The sequence below is a fragment of the Nerophis lumbriciformis genome, linkage group LG04 (genome assembly GCF_033978685.3).
Source record: "Nerophis lumbriciformis linkage group LG04, RoL_Nlum_v2.1, whole genome shotgun sequence".
Lineage (NCBI taxonomy): Eukaryota > Metazoa > Chordata > Actinopteri > Syngnathiformes > Syngnathidae > Nerophis > Nerophis lumbriciformis.
The window spans coordinates 57,606,712-57,624,424 of NC_084551.2; the positions used below are offsets into that span (position 1 = coordinate 57,606,712).

At 40.2% G+C, this 17,713-nt stretch overlaps 1 protein-coding gene across 2 annotated transcripts in view; it reads right to left on the reverse strand.

Annotated features, from left to right (window-relative positions):
* LOC133604919 (IgGFc-binding protein-like) overlaps positions 1-17,713 on the reverse strand; it is a 65,230-nt gene that overhangs the window by 10,228 nt on the left and 37,289 nt on the right. For both annotated transcript variants that reach the window (XM_072913085.1, XM_072913084.1), the window contains 7 exons: positions 12,343-12,461; positions 11,854-12,050; positions 11,614-11,752; positions 8,139-8,321; positions 6,630-6,775; positions 5,629-5,975; positions 3,384-3,607 (listed from right to left, as the gene is read on the reverse strand). In XM_072913085.1, coding sequence (XP_072769186.1) covers positions 3,384-3,607; positions 5,629-5,975; positions 6,630-6,775; positions 8,139-8,321; positions 11,614-11,752; positions 11,854-12,050; positions 12,343-12,461 — 1,355 coding nt within the window. The remainder of the gene's footprint in view (positions 1-3,383; positions 3,608-5,628; positions 5,976-6,629; positions 6,776-8,138; positions 8,322-11,613; positions 11,753-11,853; positions 12,051-12,342; positions 12,462-17,713) is intronic.

Genomic DNA, 17,713 nt, shown 5'->3' on the forward strand with positions numbered 1-17,713 from the left:
ATATATATATATATATATATATATATATATATATACACACACACACACATATATAAATATATACATACACACACACACACACACACACATATTTATATATATATATATATATATATATATATATATATATATATATATATATATATATATATATATATATATGTATATATATATATATATGTGTGTGTGTGTGTGTGTGTGTGTGTGTGTGTGTGTGTGTGTGTGTGTGTGTGTGTGTGTGTGTGTGTATGTATATATTTATATATATGTGTGTGTGTGTATATATATATATATATACATACACAAACACATTTATATATATAAACTAATATAACTGAATATTAAGAGTATGTGAAAGTTGGACTCCTACCTTGTTTACATCCATAACAACCTTTTTAAAGTTGTGTAATCAATCATATCAAGCAGCTAAAAAGCGGATATGTGTGGAGAAGGTTTGCATTATTCCCATCATGCATTGTAGTGGATTTAAATGGGTGTCATTTCACATTTTGTAGGGTGCTTGGACATTTTGAATAATATCCAGAAAGTTCAGGTTGTGTCGTGTGCGACCGTGTGTGTTGACTTTGTGTGGGTCGGTTTCATTTATTTTTGCGTCATGACTAGGGAAGGTTGTCTGGATTTGGGTCATATAAGTGAATGCTGTGCGGGGTTTTAGTGAATGGACAATTTATGGTCATTTACCTGATTTAACCGTGTTGTCCACAAGATAGAGGCAGATTAATAAAAAATGTGCATTTATTTTGAAGTCACCAGATTCCTTATGAAACTCACGATGTCTGGCGGGTCAAACTGTAAACGCCAGCGGGCCGTAGTTTGGACACCAGTGATCTAAATCAACAACGTCAATTGCCCAAGCGGCGCGATAGGACAAATTAAAAATAAAATTATATATATTTAAAGGCCTACTGAAAGCCACTACTAGCGACCACGCAGTCTGATAGTTTGTATATCAATGATGAAATCTTAACATTGCAACACATGCCAATACGGCCGGGTTAGCTTACTAAAGTGCAATTTTAAATTTCGCGCGACATATCCTGCTGAAAACGTCTCGCTATGATGACGCCTGCGCGTGACATCACGGATTGTAGAGGACATTTTGGGACAGCATGGTGGCCAGGTATTAAATCGTCTGTTTTCATCGCAAAATTCCACAGTATTGTGGACATCTGTGTTGGTGAATCTTTTGCAATTTTTTCAATGAACAATGGAGACAGCAAAGAAGAAAGCTGTAGGTGGGAAGCGGTGTATTGCGGCCGACTACAGCAACACAAACACAGCCGGTGTTTCATTGTTTACATTCCCGAAAGATGACAGTCAAGCTTTACCATTGGCCTGTGGAGAACTGGGACAACAGAGACTCTTACCAGGAGGACTTTGAGTTGGATACGCAGACACGGTACCGTGAGTACGCATGCAGCTGCGGCTTCTAAACATTTGATCGCTTGCCCGCATGTGCGTGCCGCTATGTGCATGTCACGTACGTAACTTTGGGGAAATATATGTGCTGTATGAACTTTGGGGAGGTGAACGGTACTTTGGGCTGTGGGATTGAGTGTGTTGTGCAGGTGTTTGAGTTGTATTGGCGGGTTATATGGACGGGAGGGGGGAGGTGTTTGTTATGCGGGATTAATTTGTGGCATATTAAATATAAGCCTGGTTGTGTTGTGGCTAATAGAGTATATTGTGTTTATTTACTGTTGTAGTCATTCCCAGCTGAATATCAGGTCCCACTTGCCTCTCACAGCATCTTCCCTATCTGAATGGCTCCCACTGCCCTCTAGTCCTTCACTCTCACTTTCCTCATCCACAAATCTTTCATCCTCGCTCAAATTAATGGGGAAATTGTCGCTTTCTCGGTCCGAATGGTTCTCGCTGCTGGTGGCCATGATTGTAAACAATGTGCGGATGTGAGGAGCTCCACAACCTGTGACGTCACGCTACTCGTCTGCTACTTCCGCTACAGGCAAGGCTTTTTTATCAGCCACCAAAAGTTGCGAACTTTATCGTCGATGTTCTCTACTAAATCCTTTCAGCAAAAATATGGCAATATCGCGAAATGATCAAGTATGACACATAGAATGGACCTGCTATCCCCGTATAAATAAGAAAATTGCATTTCAGTAGGCCTTTAAAACTACATTTTTAATTGATTAAGAATCATTACAAAGAATTGCAGTTATTTCAAAAATAAAACATTTTTGACAACCCCTAATATAAACGCTTTGTTTTTTTCCCCAGACGATATGAGGATATGGATGGCGATACATACATGGAGCACATGATGCTTGATATCACAGTCCACCTAGCCATGTGGGCGCAGAACAAGGAATGTGGGCTAATACTTCATGTAGCCGCAGTGCAATAGGTCATGTGAGAAAAGTAGTTCCTCTGTGTTAGCGCCTTCAATAATAACAATGTCATCATGCAGGTCAATGGAGCCTTTTTGCCCAATTGTAGCTGTTTTCACTTGGAGCTGTTTTCACTTGGAGCTGTTTTCACTTGGAGGTGTTTTCACTTGGAGGTGTTTCCACTTGGAGGTGTTTCCACTTGGAGGTGTTTTCACTTGGAGGTGTTTTCACTTGTAGCTGCTTTCACTTGTAGCTGTTTTCACTTGTAGCTGTTTTCACTTGGAGGTGTTTTCACTTGTAGCTGTTTTCACTTGTAGCTGTTTTCACTTGGAGGTGTTTTCACTTGGAGGTGTTTTCACTTGGAGGTGTTTTCACTTGTAGCTGTTTTCACTTGTAGCTGTTTTCACTTGTAGCTGTTTTCACTTGGAGCTGTTTTCACTTGGAGCTGTTTTCACTTGGAGCTGTTTTCACTTGGAGGTGTTTTCACTTGGAGGTGTTTTCACTTGGAGGTGTTTTCACTTGGAGGTGTTTTCACTTGTAGCTGTTTTCACTCTTAGGTGTTTTCATTCTTAGGTGTTTTCATTCTTAGGTGTTTTCACTTGTAGCTGTTTTCACTTGTAGCTGTTTTCACTTGTAGCTGTTTTCACTTGGAGGTGTTTTCACTTGTAGCTGTTTTCACTTGGAGGTGTTTTCACTTGGAGGTGTTTTCACTTGGAGGTGTTTTCACTTGTAGCTGTTTTCACTTGGAGCTGTTTTCACTTGGAGCTGTTTTCACTTGGAGGTGTTTTCACTTGTAGCTGTTTTCACTTGTAGCTGTTTTCACTTGTAGCTGTTTTCAAATGGCTTTAGAGGCGAACAAACAACATTTATGGCACACAAAAAGGAAAGACATGTTCTTGTCTCACATTCGGATTGTAAATTGATTGGCAAAATGCCCAAAAAAGTGTTTTTTTCTTTCTCCAAACAAATCCACAGAGGCCAAATAAGTCAACAGTGGTGGTGGTTCCTTACTGCAGTTGGCCTGCTGTCTCCATGGCAACACAGTCGCTCCTGCCTCCTGGCACTCGGCCATGTAGTTGCTCAGGGACTCGCACAGGACCTCGCGTCGGCCCGCGTTGACGCACACGTCGTACAGGCAGTCCGCCGCCGCCTCCGCCACCGGCACGCTGCCGTGGCAACCGGAGAAGGCCCCTTTCTGGTCGCTCAGGATGCCGCAGTACTGGGGCCCCGTGTACCTGGAGCAGACAGCACACCTGATCCACACTGTCGGGGACTCGCAAATGAAGAAGAATCAGATACTACAATGCTTCCTGTCTCCTTGGCTTTGCGTCGTCTAACATTCAAAATACGGCAATCTTCCACCAAATAGGGATTTTAAAAACATGTTATTTTGTCAACTAACAGATACTACAATGCTTCCTGTCTCCTTTGTTTTGCGTCGTCTAACATTCAAAATACGGTAATATTCCACCAAATGGGGGGGAGAAACATGTTATTTTTTAGACTAACAGATATTACAATGCTTCCTGTTTCCTTGGTTTTGCATTGTTTAACATTCAATATCCGGTCATCTTCCACCAAATGGGTGGGGAAAACATGTTATTTTGTAGACTAACAGATACTACAAGGCTTCCGCTCTCCTTTGTTTTGCATTGTCTAACATTCAAAATACGGTAATCTTCCACCAAATGGTGGGGGGGGGGAACATGTTGTTCTGTAGACTAACAGATACTACAATGTTTCCTGTCTCCTTGGTTTTGCGTCATCTAACATTCAAAATATGGTAATCTTTCACCAAATTGGGGGGGGGAACATGTTTTTTAGACTAACAGATACTAAAATGCTTCCTGTCTCCTTGGTTTTTCGTCACCTAACGTTCAATATACGCTAATCTTCCAACAAATGGGTGGGGAAAACATGTTACATTGTAGACTAACAGATACTACAATGCTTCCTGTCTCCTTGGTTTTGCTCACATTTTCAGTAGAGCCATAATAAATTCATAAAAGAAGCAAACTTCATGAATGTTTTTTGTAACCAACAAGTATGTGCTCCAATCACTACATCACAAACAAATAGAAATGATTGTAAAGTCAAGACAGCCATGACATGATGTTCTTTACAAGTGTATGTACACTTTTCACCACCACTGTATTTGGACCTATTTTCCATATTTAGAAATAAAATGTTCCTCACAGACACACGTAATAAAGGTGTTTGATGTTTTTTGATGATAAATCAAACATTATGTCACTACTTTCCTAAAAAATAATGTCCAAAAACAACTTAAAGCCTTGTCCAGATGTTTATTGACATATAATATTCATGTTTAAATAACTTACTGCAAATCAATATCACCTCCAAATATCACTTATCAAACTCCTTCACTACTAATAATCGGTATTGGTATCGGCCTTGAAAAAACCACATCGGTCTATCTCCAGTAAAAATGTTCAGCTCATTCTGTCCACAAAACTGCCACATTTTCTCCAATTGCACATTTTCATGCCACAAATGTTCTTTGTTCTTCAGAATTATTGCGAATGCCCCTCTTAAAAGGAATAAAACAACATGAATACAAGAAATTTTGCTTGTAATGAGCAAAAAGAAAATCTGCCAATGGAACAAGTCCAAATTGCCTTGGTAGGATTTCTTGAAATAAGACATTATAAATCAAGTTTTAAAGACTTAAAAGTGAAATCAGCGATTAAACGTGTTATTAATTATACTTACTCGTGCTGTCATGATCCAAAATAGTACTGAACCTAAAAACAAGTTCTTACGTCTCACTGGAAAACTGGAGAGGGAGGGGACTGGGACTTGTATGAAGTTGGTTTAGATATTTTGACTACAAATTAGAAATGCACACTTGGTGAGATTGTGACCTTTTTCCAGTGAAAGTCTTCCCACAGAGAAGTTTTGACGTGAAATGGTACCTGGTAGTACAGACAGAATTGCGCATGTACCTTTAAAAGTACAGAATACGCTAGCCGACCCTGGCGCACATTACACCAGTTTTAAAGTCTCTGCATTGGCTCCCCGTCCGCTTCAGGGTGGATTTTTTTAAATTTGATCATTCGTTTTTAAATGTCTTAATGGCCTTGCACCTTCTTACCTATCTGACCTCCCTTTACCGTTTCAACCCTCGCGGATCCTGAGGTCCTCTGGAACCGCCTTTTAGCTTTACCAAACACCAGAACAAAGACCCACGGTGAGGCGGCATTTCGCCACTATGGCCCCACCTGTGGAACGTTACCTGATGCGGTCTTCCTCAGAGCACTGAGGACACACTCCATCGCAGTAATGGTAGCAGAAGGGGTCGCCGTCGGGAACGCTCCACGTCCCCGCCCAGTTTGTCACGTTGGCGGCTGTGCGCCCCCCCGAGGTGGTCATCTCATCCTCCTTGTCGCCGTTGTAGTTGCCGCAGAGGCCGGCCACGTTACCGTAATAGCTGCTGCTGAGCGAAACCATGACCAGCGTGGACCAGTCGAACGTGACGGAGATCCCGAAATCAGTCTGGAGGACGCCTCTCATTCCTTGCAATGTTATGGAAAGGCTACCTCCTTCAAGGAAGACCGGGAGACCCGTCTTCACGCCATCAATCTACAAAAGGAAAACGGAGAACTGAATGTTAGATGACGCAAAACCAAGAAGACAGGAAGCATTGTAGTATCTGTTAATCTACAGAACAACATGTTTTTCCCCATTTGGTGGAAGATTACCGCATTTTGAATGTTAGACGAAACAAAACAAAGGAGACAGAAAGCCTTGTAGTATCTGTTAGTCTACAAAATAACAAGTTTTCCCCACCCATTTGGTGGAAGATGACCGCATATTGAATGATTGACCACGCAAAACAAAGGAGAAAGGAAGCATTGTAGTATCTGTCAGTCTACAAAATAACATCCCCCCTGCCCCCCATTTGGTGGAAGATGACCGTATATTGAACGTTAGGCGACGAGAAACCAAGGAGACAGGAAGCATTATAATATCTGTTAGTCTAAAAAAATACCATGTGTTGACCCCCATTTGGTGGAAGATTACCGTTATTTTGAATGTTAGACGACGCAAAACCAAGGAGACAGGAAGCATTGTAGTAACTGTTAGTCTACAAAATAACATGTTTTTCCCCCCATTTGGTGGAAGATGACTATATTTTCCGGACTAGAGAGCACACCCGTGTATAAGCCGCACCCACAATGTCCTCGGTCAACCACCAACATCTTTGCATGAACGTGGTTCCGAGGTGAGACCTACCAGGATGAAGCCTCTCTGGTCCTTGGGCAGGGAGAGGGTGTGGCCCATCAACTTCACCGTGGCCGAGCGCACAAAAGAGCCTTCGGAGTTCCCGCGCAGCTCGTTCTTGGTTGTCACGGTAACCCCTGGCAGGGAGGGATCAGCACCTGGCCAAGGTGGAACAGGTCGTTAGTCTCGGGCTATTCTTTGTCCACGGTCAGAGCTTGTTGGATGGGTTTGAGGTCAGGGTTCTCTGCAAGTTCTTTCACATGCAACTCCTCCGTTCATTAATGGACTTTGTTTTGTGGAATGTGGAGCGATTCTGGCGTTTCTTTAAACGATTCCAATGATTCTGCAAACGATTCTAATGATTCTGTAAACTATTCCAATGATTCTATAAATGATTCTAATGATTCTGTAAACGTTTCCATGATTCTTTAAACGATTCCAATGATTCTGCAAACGATTCTAATGATTCTGTAAACGATTCCAATGATTCTGCAAACGATTCCAATGATTCTGCAAACGATTCTAATGATTCTGTAAATGATCCTAATGATTCTGCAAACGATTCTAATGATTCTGTAAACAATTCTAATGATTCTAATGATTCTGCAAATGATTCTAATGATTCTGTAAACAATTCTAATGATTCTGTAAACGAGTCTAATGATTCTGCAAATGATTCTAATGATTCTGTAAACACTTCTAATGATTCTAATGATTCTGCAAATGATTCTAATGATTCTGTAAACAATTCTAATGATTCTGCAAATGATTCTAATGATTCTGTAAACACTTCTAATGATTCTAATGAATCTGCAATCAATATACTGATTTTGCAAACGATTCTAATGATTCTGTAAACGATTGTAAAGATTCTTCAAATGATTGTAAAGATTCTGCAAATGATTCTATTGATTGCGACCCATGTAAGTCCAAGACTAGATGTGACCAATCTAAGTCTGAGACTAGATGTGACCAATTTAAGTCTAAGACTAGTTGTGACCAATCTAACTAAGTCTAAGACTAGATCTGACCAATCTAAATCTAAGATTAGATGTAACCAATCTAAACCCAAGACTAGATGTGACAATTCTAAATCTAAGATAAGATGTGACTAATCTAAGTCTAAGACTAGATGTGACCAATCTAAGTCTAAGACTAGATGTGACCAATCTAAGTCTAGGACTAGATGTGACCAATCTAAGTCTAAGACTAGATGTGACCAATCTAAGTCTAAGACTAGATCTGACCAATCTCAGTATAAAACTAGATGTGACCAATCTCAGTCTCAGACTAGATGTGACCAATCCAAGTTTAAGACTAGATGTGACCAATCTAAGTCCATGGTCATGAAGTCTACTTGGATGAGGGACAAAAGGTCTTCTAAGAAAAACTAAACAGTTCAGTTGCAGGTGGATTGAATACCCTGAGGATCTTTCATAGAGTACTTTGTACGTCGGACTGCAAATGGAAATGAATACTGCAAAGGTGACTCGCAATGCAGACTTGGGGTGCGTGACAGACCTGTGGTGTTGACAAGGACGTAGGTACATGTTCCCTGGAAGGAGTAGCTCCAGCCGTCAAAGGTGGTGTAGTGCGGATCCCCAAAGGCCCAGCACAAAACGCTGCTTTCAGGAACACAAACCCCTTGGCCTTCTGATACTTCACAGACCTCCTTGGTCCGGCAAGAAACCTCCGCACACGGATCTGGAACAAGCAAAGGTCATCACAGCGATGAAGTAAACGGTGTGGGGTAAGAAGTACTCGCTCCCCCCAAAACATATCAACGTTACTGCGAGATCTTTAACCCTAAATTCGAGCTTTTTTGTTGCAGATGATTTCCAAAATAAAACCTCATTGTTTTCTGTCCTCTGGCATATTTTGCCCTCCCCCAAAACATGGCCAGTGATGATGCAAACAAGAGCAAGACGTTAGTTCCAAAGAAAAGAAAAGTTGTCGTCAGTGGTTTGGTTTTGTGGCAACAGGCGTGGAAGGAATGTCTGCATGCAGCAAAGTTGGTTTCAAAAAGTCTATCCATCCATCTTCTTTCGCTTATCCGAGGTGGGATCGTGGGGGCAGCAGCCTAAGCAGAGAAGCCCAGACTTCCCTCTCCCCAGCCACTTCGTCCAGCTCCTGCCGGGGGATCCCGAGGCGTTCCCAGGCCAGCCGGGAGACATAGTCTTCCCAACGTGTCCTGGGTCTTCCCCGTGGCCTCCTACCGGTCGGACGTGCCCTAAAAACCTCCCTAGGGAGGTGTTTGGGTGGCATCCTGACCAGATGCCCGAACCACCTCATCTGGCTCCTCTCCATGCGGAAGAGCAGCGGCTTTACTTTGAGCTCCTCTCGGATGACAGAGTTTCTCACCCTATCTCTAAGGGAGAGCCACGCCACCCAGCAGAGGAAACTCATTTGGGCCGCTTGTACCCGTGGTCTTGTCTTTTCGGGTCATAACCCAAAGATCATGACCATAGGTGAGGATGGGAACGTAGGTCGACCGGTAAATTGAGAGCTTTGCCTTACGGCTCAGCTTCTTCTTCTCCACAACGGATTGATACGGCGTCCACATTACTGAAGACGACGCACCGATCCGCCTGTCGATCTCACGATCCACTCCGAGGTGCCTTGAACTCCTCCACTTGGGGCAAGATCTCTTCCCCAACCCGAGGATGGCACTCCACCCTTTTCCAGGCAAGAACCATGGACTCAGACTCGGAGGTGCTGATTCTCATCCCAGTCGCTTCACACTCGGCTGCGAACCGATCCAGTGAGAGCTGAAGATCCTGGCCAGATGAAGCCATCAGGACCACATCATCTGCAAAAGGCAGAGACCTAATCCTTCAGCCAAACCGGATCCCCTCAACGCCCTGACTGCGCCTAGAACTTCTGTCCATAAAAGTTATGAACAGAATGGGTGACAAAGGGCAGCCTTGGCGGAGTCCAACCCTCACAGGAAACAGGTCCAACTTACTACTGGCAATGCGGACCGAGCTCTGACACTGATCGTACAGGGAGTGGACCTCCACAATCAGACAGTCCGATTCCCAGAGGTGGGTAGTAACGCGCTACATTTACTCCGTTACATCTACTTGAGTAACTTTTGGGATAAATTGTACTTCTAAGAGTAGTTTTAATGCAACTTACTTTTACTTTTACTTGAGTATATTTATAGAGAAGAAACGCTACTTTTACTCCGCTACTTTTATCTACATTCAGCTCGCTACTCGCTACTAATTTTTATCGATCTGTTAATGCACGCTTTGTTTGTTTTGGTCTGTCAGACAGACCTTCAAAGTGCCTTACTGGTGACGTTTCACTCCGTTCCACCAATAAAATGCAGTCACTAGTGACGTTTGACTCCGTTCCACCAATCAGATGCAGTCACTGGTGACGTTGGACCAATCAAACAGAGCCAGGTGGTCACATGACCTGACTTAAACAAGTTGAAAAACTTATTGGGGTGTTACCATTTAGTGGTCAATTGTACGGAATATGTACTGTACTGTGCAATCTACTAATACAAGTTTCAATCAATCAATCAAAAGTGTGAAGGAAAAAAGACACTTTTTTATTTCAAACGTACATCCCGTCACAAGCCTAAAGACTGACTGCACAGTTCCTGTCTTCACAATAAAAGTGCCGCTCCATCGCGCCTGCGCTTTCAAAATAAGAGTCTCCGAAAGCCAGCGCAAACAAGCTAGCAAGCTACGGAATTTGCCGCCAATGTATTTCTTGTAAAGTGTGTGAAAACGAATATGGAAGCTGGACAAATAAGATACCAAAAACCAACCACTTTCATGTGGTATTAGACAGAAAGGAGGAACTTTTTTTCTCCTGCATTTTAAAACGTGGACGTTAAGCACTGCTGTCTGATTACAATCAATGCAAGTCATCAGAATCAGGTAATACACCAACTTATATTCTTGTCAACATGAAAGAAAGGAATCTATATGTGTTAAACATGCATGTATATTCATTAAAACACCTTTAACATGTAAACAAAAACGGCAAAATAAATATAAATGATATACTGTATATATCAATGTATGTGTATATATATATATATATATATATATATATATATATATATATATATATATATATATGATATGATATGTGTGTGTATGTTACTCATCAGTTACTCAGTACTTGAGTAGTTTTTTCACAACATACTTTTTACTTTTACTCAAGTAAATATTTGGGTGACTACTCATTACTTTTACTTGAGTAATAAATCTCTAAAGTAACAGTACTCTTACTTGAGTACAATTTCTGGCTCCTCTACCCACCTCTGCAGATTCCCCATACTCTCTGAGCACTTCCCACAGGACTTCCTGAGGCCGGCCGGATGTGCCCTAAACACCTCCCTAGGGAGGCGTTCGGGTGGCATCCTGACCAGATGACCAAACCACCTCACCTGGCTCCTCTCGATATGGAGGAGCAGCAGCTTTACTTAGAGCTCTTCCCGGATGGCAGAGCTTCTCACCCTATCTCTAAGGGAGAGCCCTGCCACCCGGCGGAGGAAACTCATTTGGACCGCTTGTACCCGTGATCTTGTCCTTTTGGTCATAACCCAAAGCTCATGACCATAGGTGAGGATGGGAACGTAGATCGACCGGTAAATTGAGAGCTTTGCCTTCCGGCTCAGCTCCTTCCTCACCACAACAGATCGATACAGCGTCCGCATTACTGAAGACGCCGCACTGTTTCAAAAAGTTTGTTTCAAAAACGTATTCCAGCGTCTGAAACAAAAGCACGATGTATTCTATACAACTCTTTACGAATCAAACAAGAACAAAACACCAAACAAAAGCCTGCTAAAAACCAACTTGCTGTGTCGGAATCACTGACACAGATACGAGGAGAAAAACCATGACTGAAGCAGTCACTTTCTAGCAGGTGGCAAAGATGGTCGGTACGCGTGCTGTCGTTTAGTCCACAGGCGGCTGGGACTGACTCCATCCCCTCAAACGGAGGATCAGCTTGTGGGTTGAGGACTGACCTGTGGGGAAGCAGCCCAGGGTTCCGTCCTTGATGGCGCACTCCTCCTCCTCCTGGCACCCTGCTGGCCTGCAGGTCAGCTGTCCAGACTGGCACACGCATCGCTCGGAACAGTCCTCCGTGAGGACCGAGGTCTCTGACTGCAAGGAGAACACACCGTCTCAACGCTCATCGCGACCATAGCTTTGACCCGGAACGTCCTAAGGACCGGGTGTGGTCCTTGGCGCAGCAGAGACCTTACCATGTAATAATGTCCGTCTGCCCAGCAGCCGCACTTGTCCACCGGCACGCAGCGCTCGCCGTCGGACAGGAGGCCGACATCGCACTGGCAACCCTCCTGGCACACGGGGCAGGGATCGGACCGCTCCAGAGAGACACAGGTGGACGAGCAGGAGGACGAGCACAGCTCATAGTGACTTCCTGGCGGACAGGTGAGCGCTGCCAAGACAAACACACCTCACACTACATCTCATTTCACACTTCAAAGATTGCTACATATATACTTATACACGCACTTCCTGTTTTGCCTTGAACCGGAAGTAAAACCAATACCAAAACCAATATTACAATAGAACTAAAACTATTTCCTTACTAAAGCGTCCCTTGTGTGATGTCTGTAGGAGTGTTTTCATGCATATTTCTACCTGCTATCGTAATGTAATCAAGCTAGCATCATCGTGCTAACATCAGAGACGTTAGCGTACTCAATGGAAGAAAAGCTCCGACTTACGACAGAAAGTGTCGCTCCTCCATTTGCTGACGTTGGCAGCAGCGAGTTGACAAGCGCTGACATAGTTCTGTACGTGAGCACACGCCGCGTCTTGGTGGCGTCCTGCAGCCGACACCTCCCTGAAGGCGACAGCACACATTGGTTGTCTTGTCCCCCAGTCACTAAGTCAGGAGCGTCACATGACCAAATTAGGACTTCCTGACTGGACCATTCATTTTGCTGCTGCAGAAAAACCAGCAGGATTGTACAAAATACTGGCACAAACTGTACTGTACTGTACTGTACAAACTACTGGCAAACACTCCAAAATGTTCTTACTCAAGTTCACAAGTAAAAAAAAAAAAACGTTTCCTTCCATTAAAACATGAATGGCAAGTATAAAAACTATTTACTGCCAATAAACTTCTTTTTTTTTAAGTATAAAAACTATTTTATAAAAGTATAAAAAAACGATGTTCTTCCATTTAAGTATAAAAACAAATGTGCAGTAAAAAATATATTCACAATTGTAAAAACAATTTTACTCTATTAAAAAATGATTCACAAGTACAACAACAATTTTGTTCACTTAAAAAAAAGATTCACAAGTATAAAAATATTTATTTCTTAAAAAAAAAAAAAGATTAACAAGTATTAAAACAATTTTCTTCAATCAAACGATTCACAAGCATGAAAAGTATTTTCTGCCGGTAAAAAAAAATATTCACAATTATAAAAACAACTTTACTCTATTAAAAAATATATTTGCAAATAAAATAAAAAAATTCTTCAATTAAACAAACGATTCACAAATATAAACACATTCTTTTTCTTTAAAAAAAAAAAAAATTTGCAAGAATATAAACAATTTACATCTATTAAAAAAAGGATTCACAAGGATAAAAAAAAATGTTTCAATGAAAAATAACGTTTGGCAAGTATAAAAACTACTTTCTTCGATTAAAACATGATTGGCAAGTATAAAAAATTTCAATTAAAAACATTATTCACTCGTTTTAAAAAATTATTTTTTTTTTATAAAAAAAAAGATTCACAAATATAAAAACATTTTTTCCGCAGTAAAAAAACATTCACAATTATAAAAACAATGTTTTACTCTATTGAAAAAAGTATTTGCATTCACTTAAAAAAACAATTTGCAAAGAGGAAAACAACATTAAAAATGTTTACTCTGTTAAACAAATGATTTGCAAATAAACAATTTTCTTCAATGAATAAAACAATTTAAAGTATAAATACAATTTTATTCAACTAAACAAACAATTCACATGTAGAAAAAGTATTTATTTCTTTAAAAAACAAACAATTAGCAAGTATAATAACATATTTTTGTTAAAAAACAAACAAAAAGTATTAAAACTATTTTCTTCAATTAAGCATGAAAAGTATTTTCTGCCGGTAAAAAAAATATTCACAATTATTGAAACAATTGTACTCTATTAAAAAATGATTTGCATGTAGAAAAACTATTTTCTTCACCTACTTCACCTACTTATTCACAAATATAAAAACAATTTTACTCTATTAAAAAACGATTTACAAGTATAAAAACTATTTTCTTCCATAAAAAAAACTATTTGCAAGTACAAAAAAATACTTGAATAAGATAATTTGCCTGAATAAAAATATCCATCCATCCATTTTCTACCGCTTATTCCCTTTGGGGTCGCGGGGGCGCTGGAGCTTATCTCAGCTACAATCGGGCGGAAGGCGGGGTACACCCTGGACAAGTCGCCACCTCATCGCAGGGCTGAATAAAAATAATTAATAATAATAGCAGCAGCTGTAATTCACACTACAACCACAAGTGATGCTGCTGAGTCTTCCCAGCTGACCACAAGCACATAACACATTCATCAATAACACATTCATCAATAACATTGCATCAATTAGAATGTTAACTTACAGCTTCAGCTTGTTTGGGGTGCTGTGTGAGGATGTTATTACTGCCACAAGTTGGAACTTGAAGAAAATTGTTTATGCTGGCAAATCATTTTTTTCAATTGCAGAAAATAGTATTTTTCTACTTGCAAATTATTTATTTTTATTCAAGAAAAAAAAAGTGTTATTTACATTTTGTTTTGTTTTTTAATTCCAGACAACTATTTTTATGCTCACAATTGCAGAATTGTTTTTTTAATCTGCAAATCATTTTTTGAATAGAATAAAATTGTATTTAATGTGTTTTTTTGTTTTTTACCTGAAAATCGTTTTGTTTTTGTTTTTTTCTAGCTGCGAATGGTTTTTCTTGCGAATTACTTGCGAATAAAGTTTTCAATTGCAGTTAATAGTTTTCTACTTGCTAAAAAATTTTATTTTGAAAAAAAAACAGTTTTTTTACGAGCAGAATGTTTTTACAAATGAAGAAAATGTTGTTTTTTTTACTTGCGAATCATTTGTTTTACTTCAAGAAAATTGCTTTTATGCTCGCAAAAAAATGTTTCAATTGCAGAAAAATAGTTTTCTTTGACTAGCAAATCATTTTTTTAATTCAAGAAAATTGTTGGGGGGGGGGGGGGGGGGTTTTAACCTGCAAATTGTTTTTCGATTTAAGGAAATTGTTTTTTTTTATTTGCCAGTAATTTTTTTAGTTCAAGAAAATTTTTTGTTTTGTTTGTTTCTTCACTTGTAAATTGTTAAATTCAAGAAAAATTTGTTTTGTTTGTTTTGATTCGTTATTTAATTGGAAAAAAACCAACAATTTTTTTTAAACTTTCAAATGTTTTTAATGTTTTAATGATATCCTCTTGCCAATCATTTTAATTGAAGGAAATTGTGTGTTTTTTTACTTTTTATTTTTATTTTACTTCCAGAAAACAGTTTTTTTTGGTCGCAAATGTATTTAATAAAAACTATTTTTAATTTTTTTTTTTCATTTGCAAATAATTTTTTTAATTGACGAAAATTGTTTTTTTGCTTACAGAAAATAGTTGATTTACTTGAAATCTTTGGCAGTGATGAAAACCCTTTTTGTGTGTTTGTGGAGTTTTGCCAGTCATTTCACTCCACAGTTTTCTAACAGAAGCAATAGAGTTAGGGTGACCATTTCCATGACACCAAAAAGGAGGACATTATGCGGCATATCAATAAATTACTATGGTGTACATAGGACTCTGGTATACTCTTATTTATAGTACAATTTTGAGTGGTTTAAAGATGATGTTTGTGTGGCTGAATAGGAAAAAATATTAAAGTCAAGTGTTTGTTAACAGTATTTGTATTTATTCAATACATTGTGGTGTTCAAAAAGTGACCACTGAGATGAATCTTTTCAAGTGCAGAGTGCCACAAAGCATAACATGTGTGGACTTAAATGTAGTTAACATATATAATTTTAAAAAAATGCCACAAAAATTTTTCCACATCAACATCAAGGCTGCTTGCTGCATATCTGGTTGCGTTATGCAGAATATGGGCCAAACAGTTTGCAGGGAGCACATCTTTTTGGCTCAGTTTCAGCTTCTGATACACTGTTATGTTTGCCACAATTGACACTGGCATTGTCTGCTGCATATGCAGACATGTTTTTCACCTCTAAGCCAGACATCTCAAGTTTTGCCAGCAGCTGGTTTGTTATGGCTTCTGACGTTTCGTTGCTGTCACTATAAAAATCCAACAGGACATGTTGGATGCCTTCATCAAAGTGAAAATACCTTACCACAATGGGAAAACACTTGTTTGTTCCTTTATTTGAGGCGTCGGTTGCTACGGAAAAGGGTAGGTTGTTTTCTTTTATGTAGTCGGTATGTTCCTGTACCGAATAGTGAGCGATGACGTTCTCGCACAATGCCTTGGCTTTTGTTCGGCCACAGGCCATCCCTTTAGCTGTGGGATAGTCACTGAAAATCTCCCGGTCCACTTTCATGCCGCAGTCTAAACTTCTGTAGGACTGGTGATGCTTTACAGCAGTGGTTCTCAACCTTTTTTCAGTGATGTACCCCCTGTGAACATTTTTTTAATTCAAGTGCCCCCTAATCAGAGCAAAGCATTTTTGGTTGAAAAAAAGAGATACAGAAGTAAAATACAGCACTATGTCATCAGTTTCTGATTTATTAAATTGTATAACAGTGCAAAATATTGCTCATTTGTAGTGGTCTTTCTTAAACTATTTGGAAAAAAATATGTAAAATAACTAAAAACTTGTTGAAAAATAAACAAGTGATTCAATTATAAATAAAGATTTCTACACATAGAAGTAATCATCAACTTAAAGTGCCCTCTTTGGGGATTGTAATAGAGATCCATCTGGATTCAGGAACTTAATTCTAAACATTTCTTCACAAAAAAAGAAATCTTTAACATCAATATTTATGGAACATGTCTACAAAAAATCTAGCTGTCAACACTGAATATTGCATTGTTGCATTTCTTTTCACAGTTCTTTTTGACAGACATTTTAGTGAGGGTCAAACCATCATGGCATGGGGGAAACTCTGGGTTTATGGTAATGAATGAAATAGCCTACTTGAGTTGATGTTCAGTTTATGAACTTACATTACATTACATACCCCCAGGGTACCATTTGAGAACCACTGCTTTACAGCATGGTACACCTTGCACAGCTCCGCAGCAGTTATCTTGTCATCCAGGGGCGACGAAACTGCATGAAAAAATGTCCTCATTGAAGAGGTACCTGCCGCATGTTTATTACTTTTATGTTTATCCGTACCCGCATGCCGTTCAATTGCAGCTTTCCCCTGACTACTTACGTCGACATCACATCGACAAAGTGTGCAGAAGCCATGGAATGAGTCTCGACTGCTTTTCGCCTGCTTCACGGTGGCAGAGGGGTTAGTGCATCTGCCTCACAATACGAAGGTCCTGAGTAGTCTTGGGTTCAATCCCGGGCTCGGGATCTTTCTGTGTGGAGTTTGCATGTTCTCCCCGTGACTACGTGGGTTCCCTCCGGGTACTCCGGCTTCCTCCCACCTCCAAAGACATGCACCTGGGGATAAGTTGATTGGCAACACTAAATTGGCCCTAGAGTGTGAATGTGAGTGTGAATGTTGTCTGTCTATCTGTGTTGGCCCTGCGATGAGGTGGCGACTTGTCCAGGGTGTACCCCGCCTTCCGCCCGATTGTAGCTGAGATAGGCTCCAGCGCCCCCCGCGACCCCAAAGGGAATAAGCGGTAGAAAATGGATGGATGGATGGATGCTTTTCGTTATAAATTCGTGCTCTTTTATCCATTCAGAATTAAACGAGGTCTTGCGTTTTGGCATGATGCTAACTTTCTGTCAATGTTATGCCGCAGCAGCACCAGAGGTGGGTAGAGTAGCCAGAAATTGTACTCAAGTAAGAGTACTGTTACTTTAGAGATTTATTACTCAAGTAAAAGTAAGGAGTAGTCACCCAAATATTTACTTGAGTAA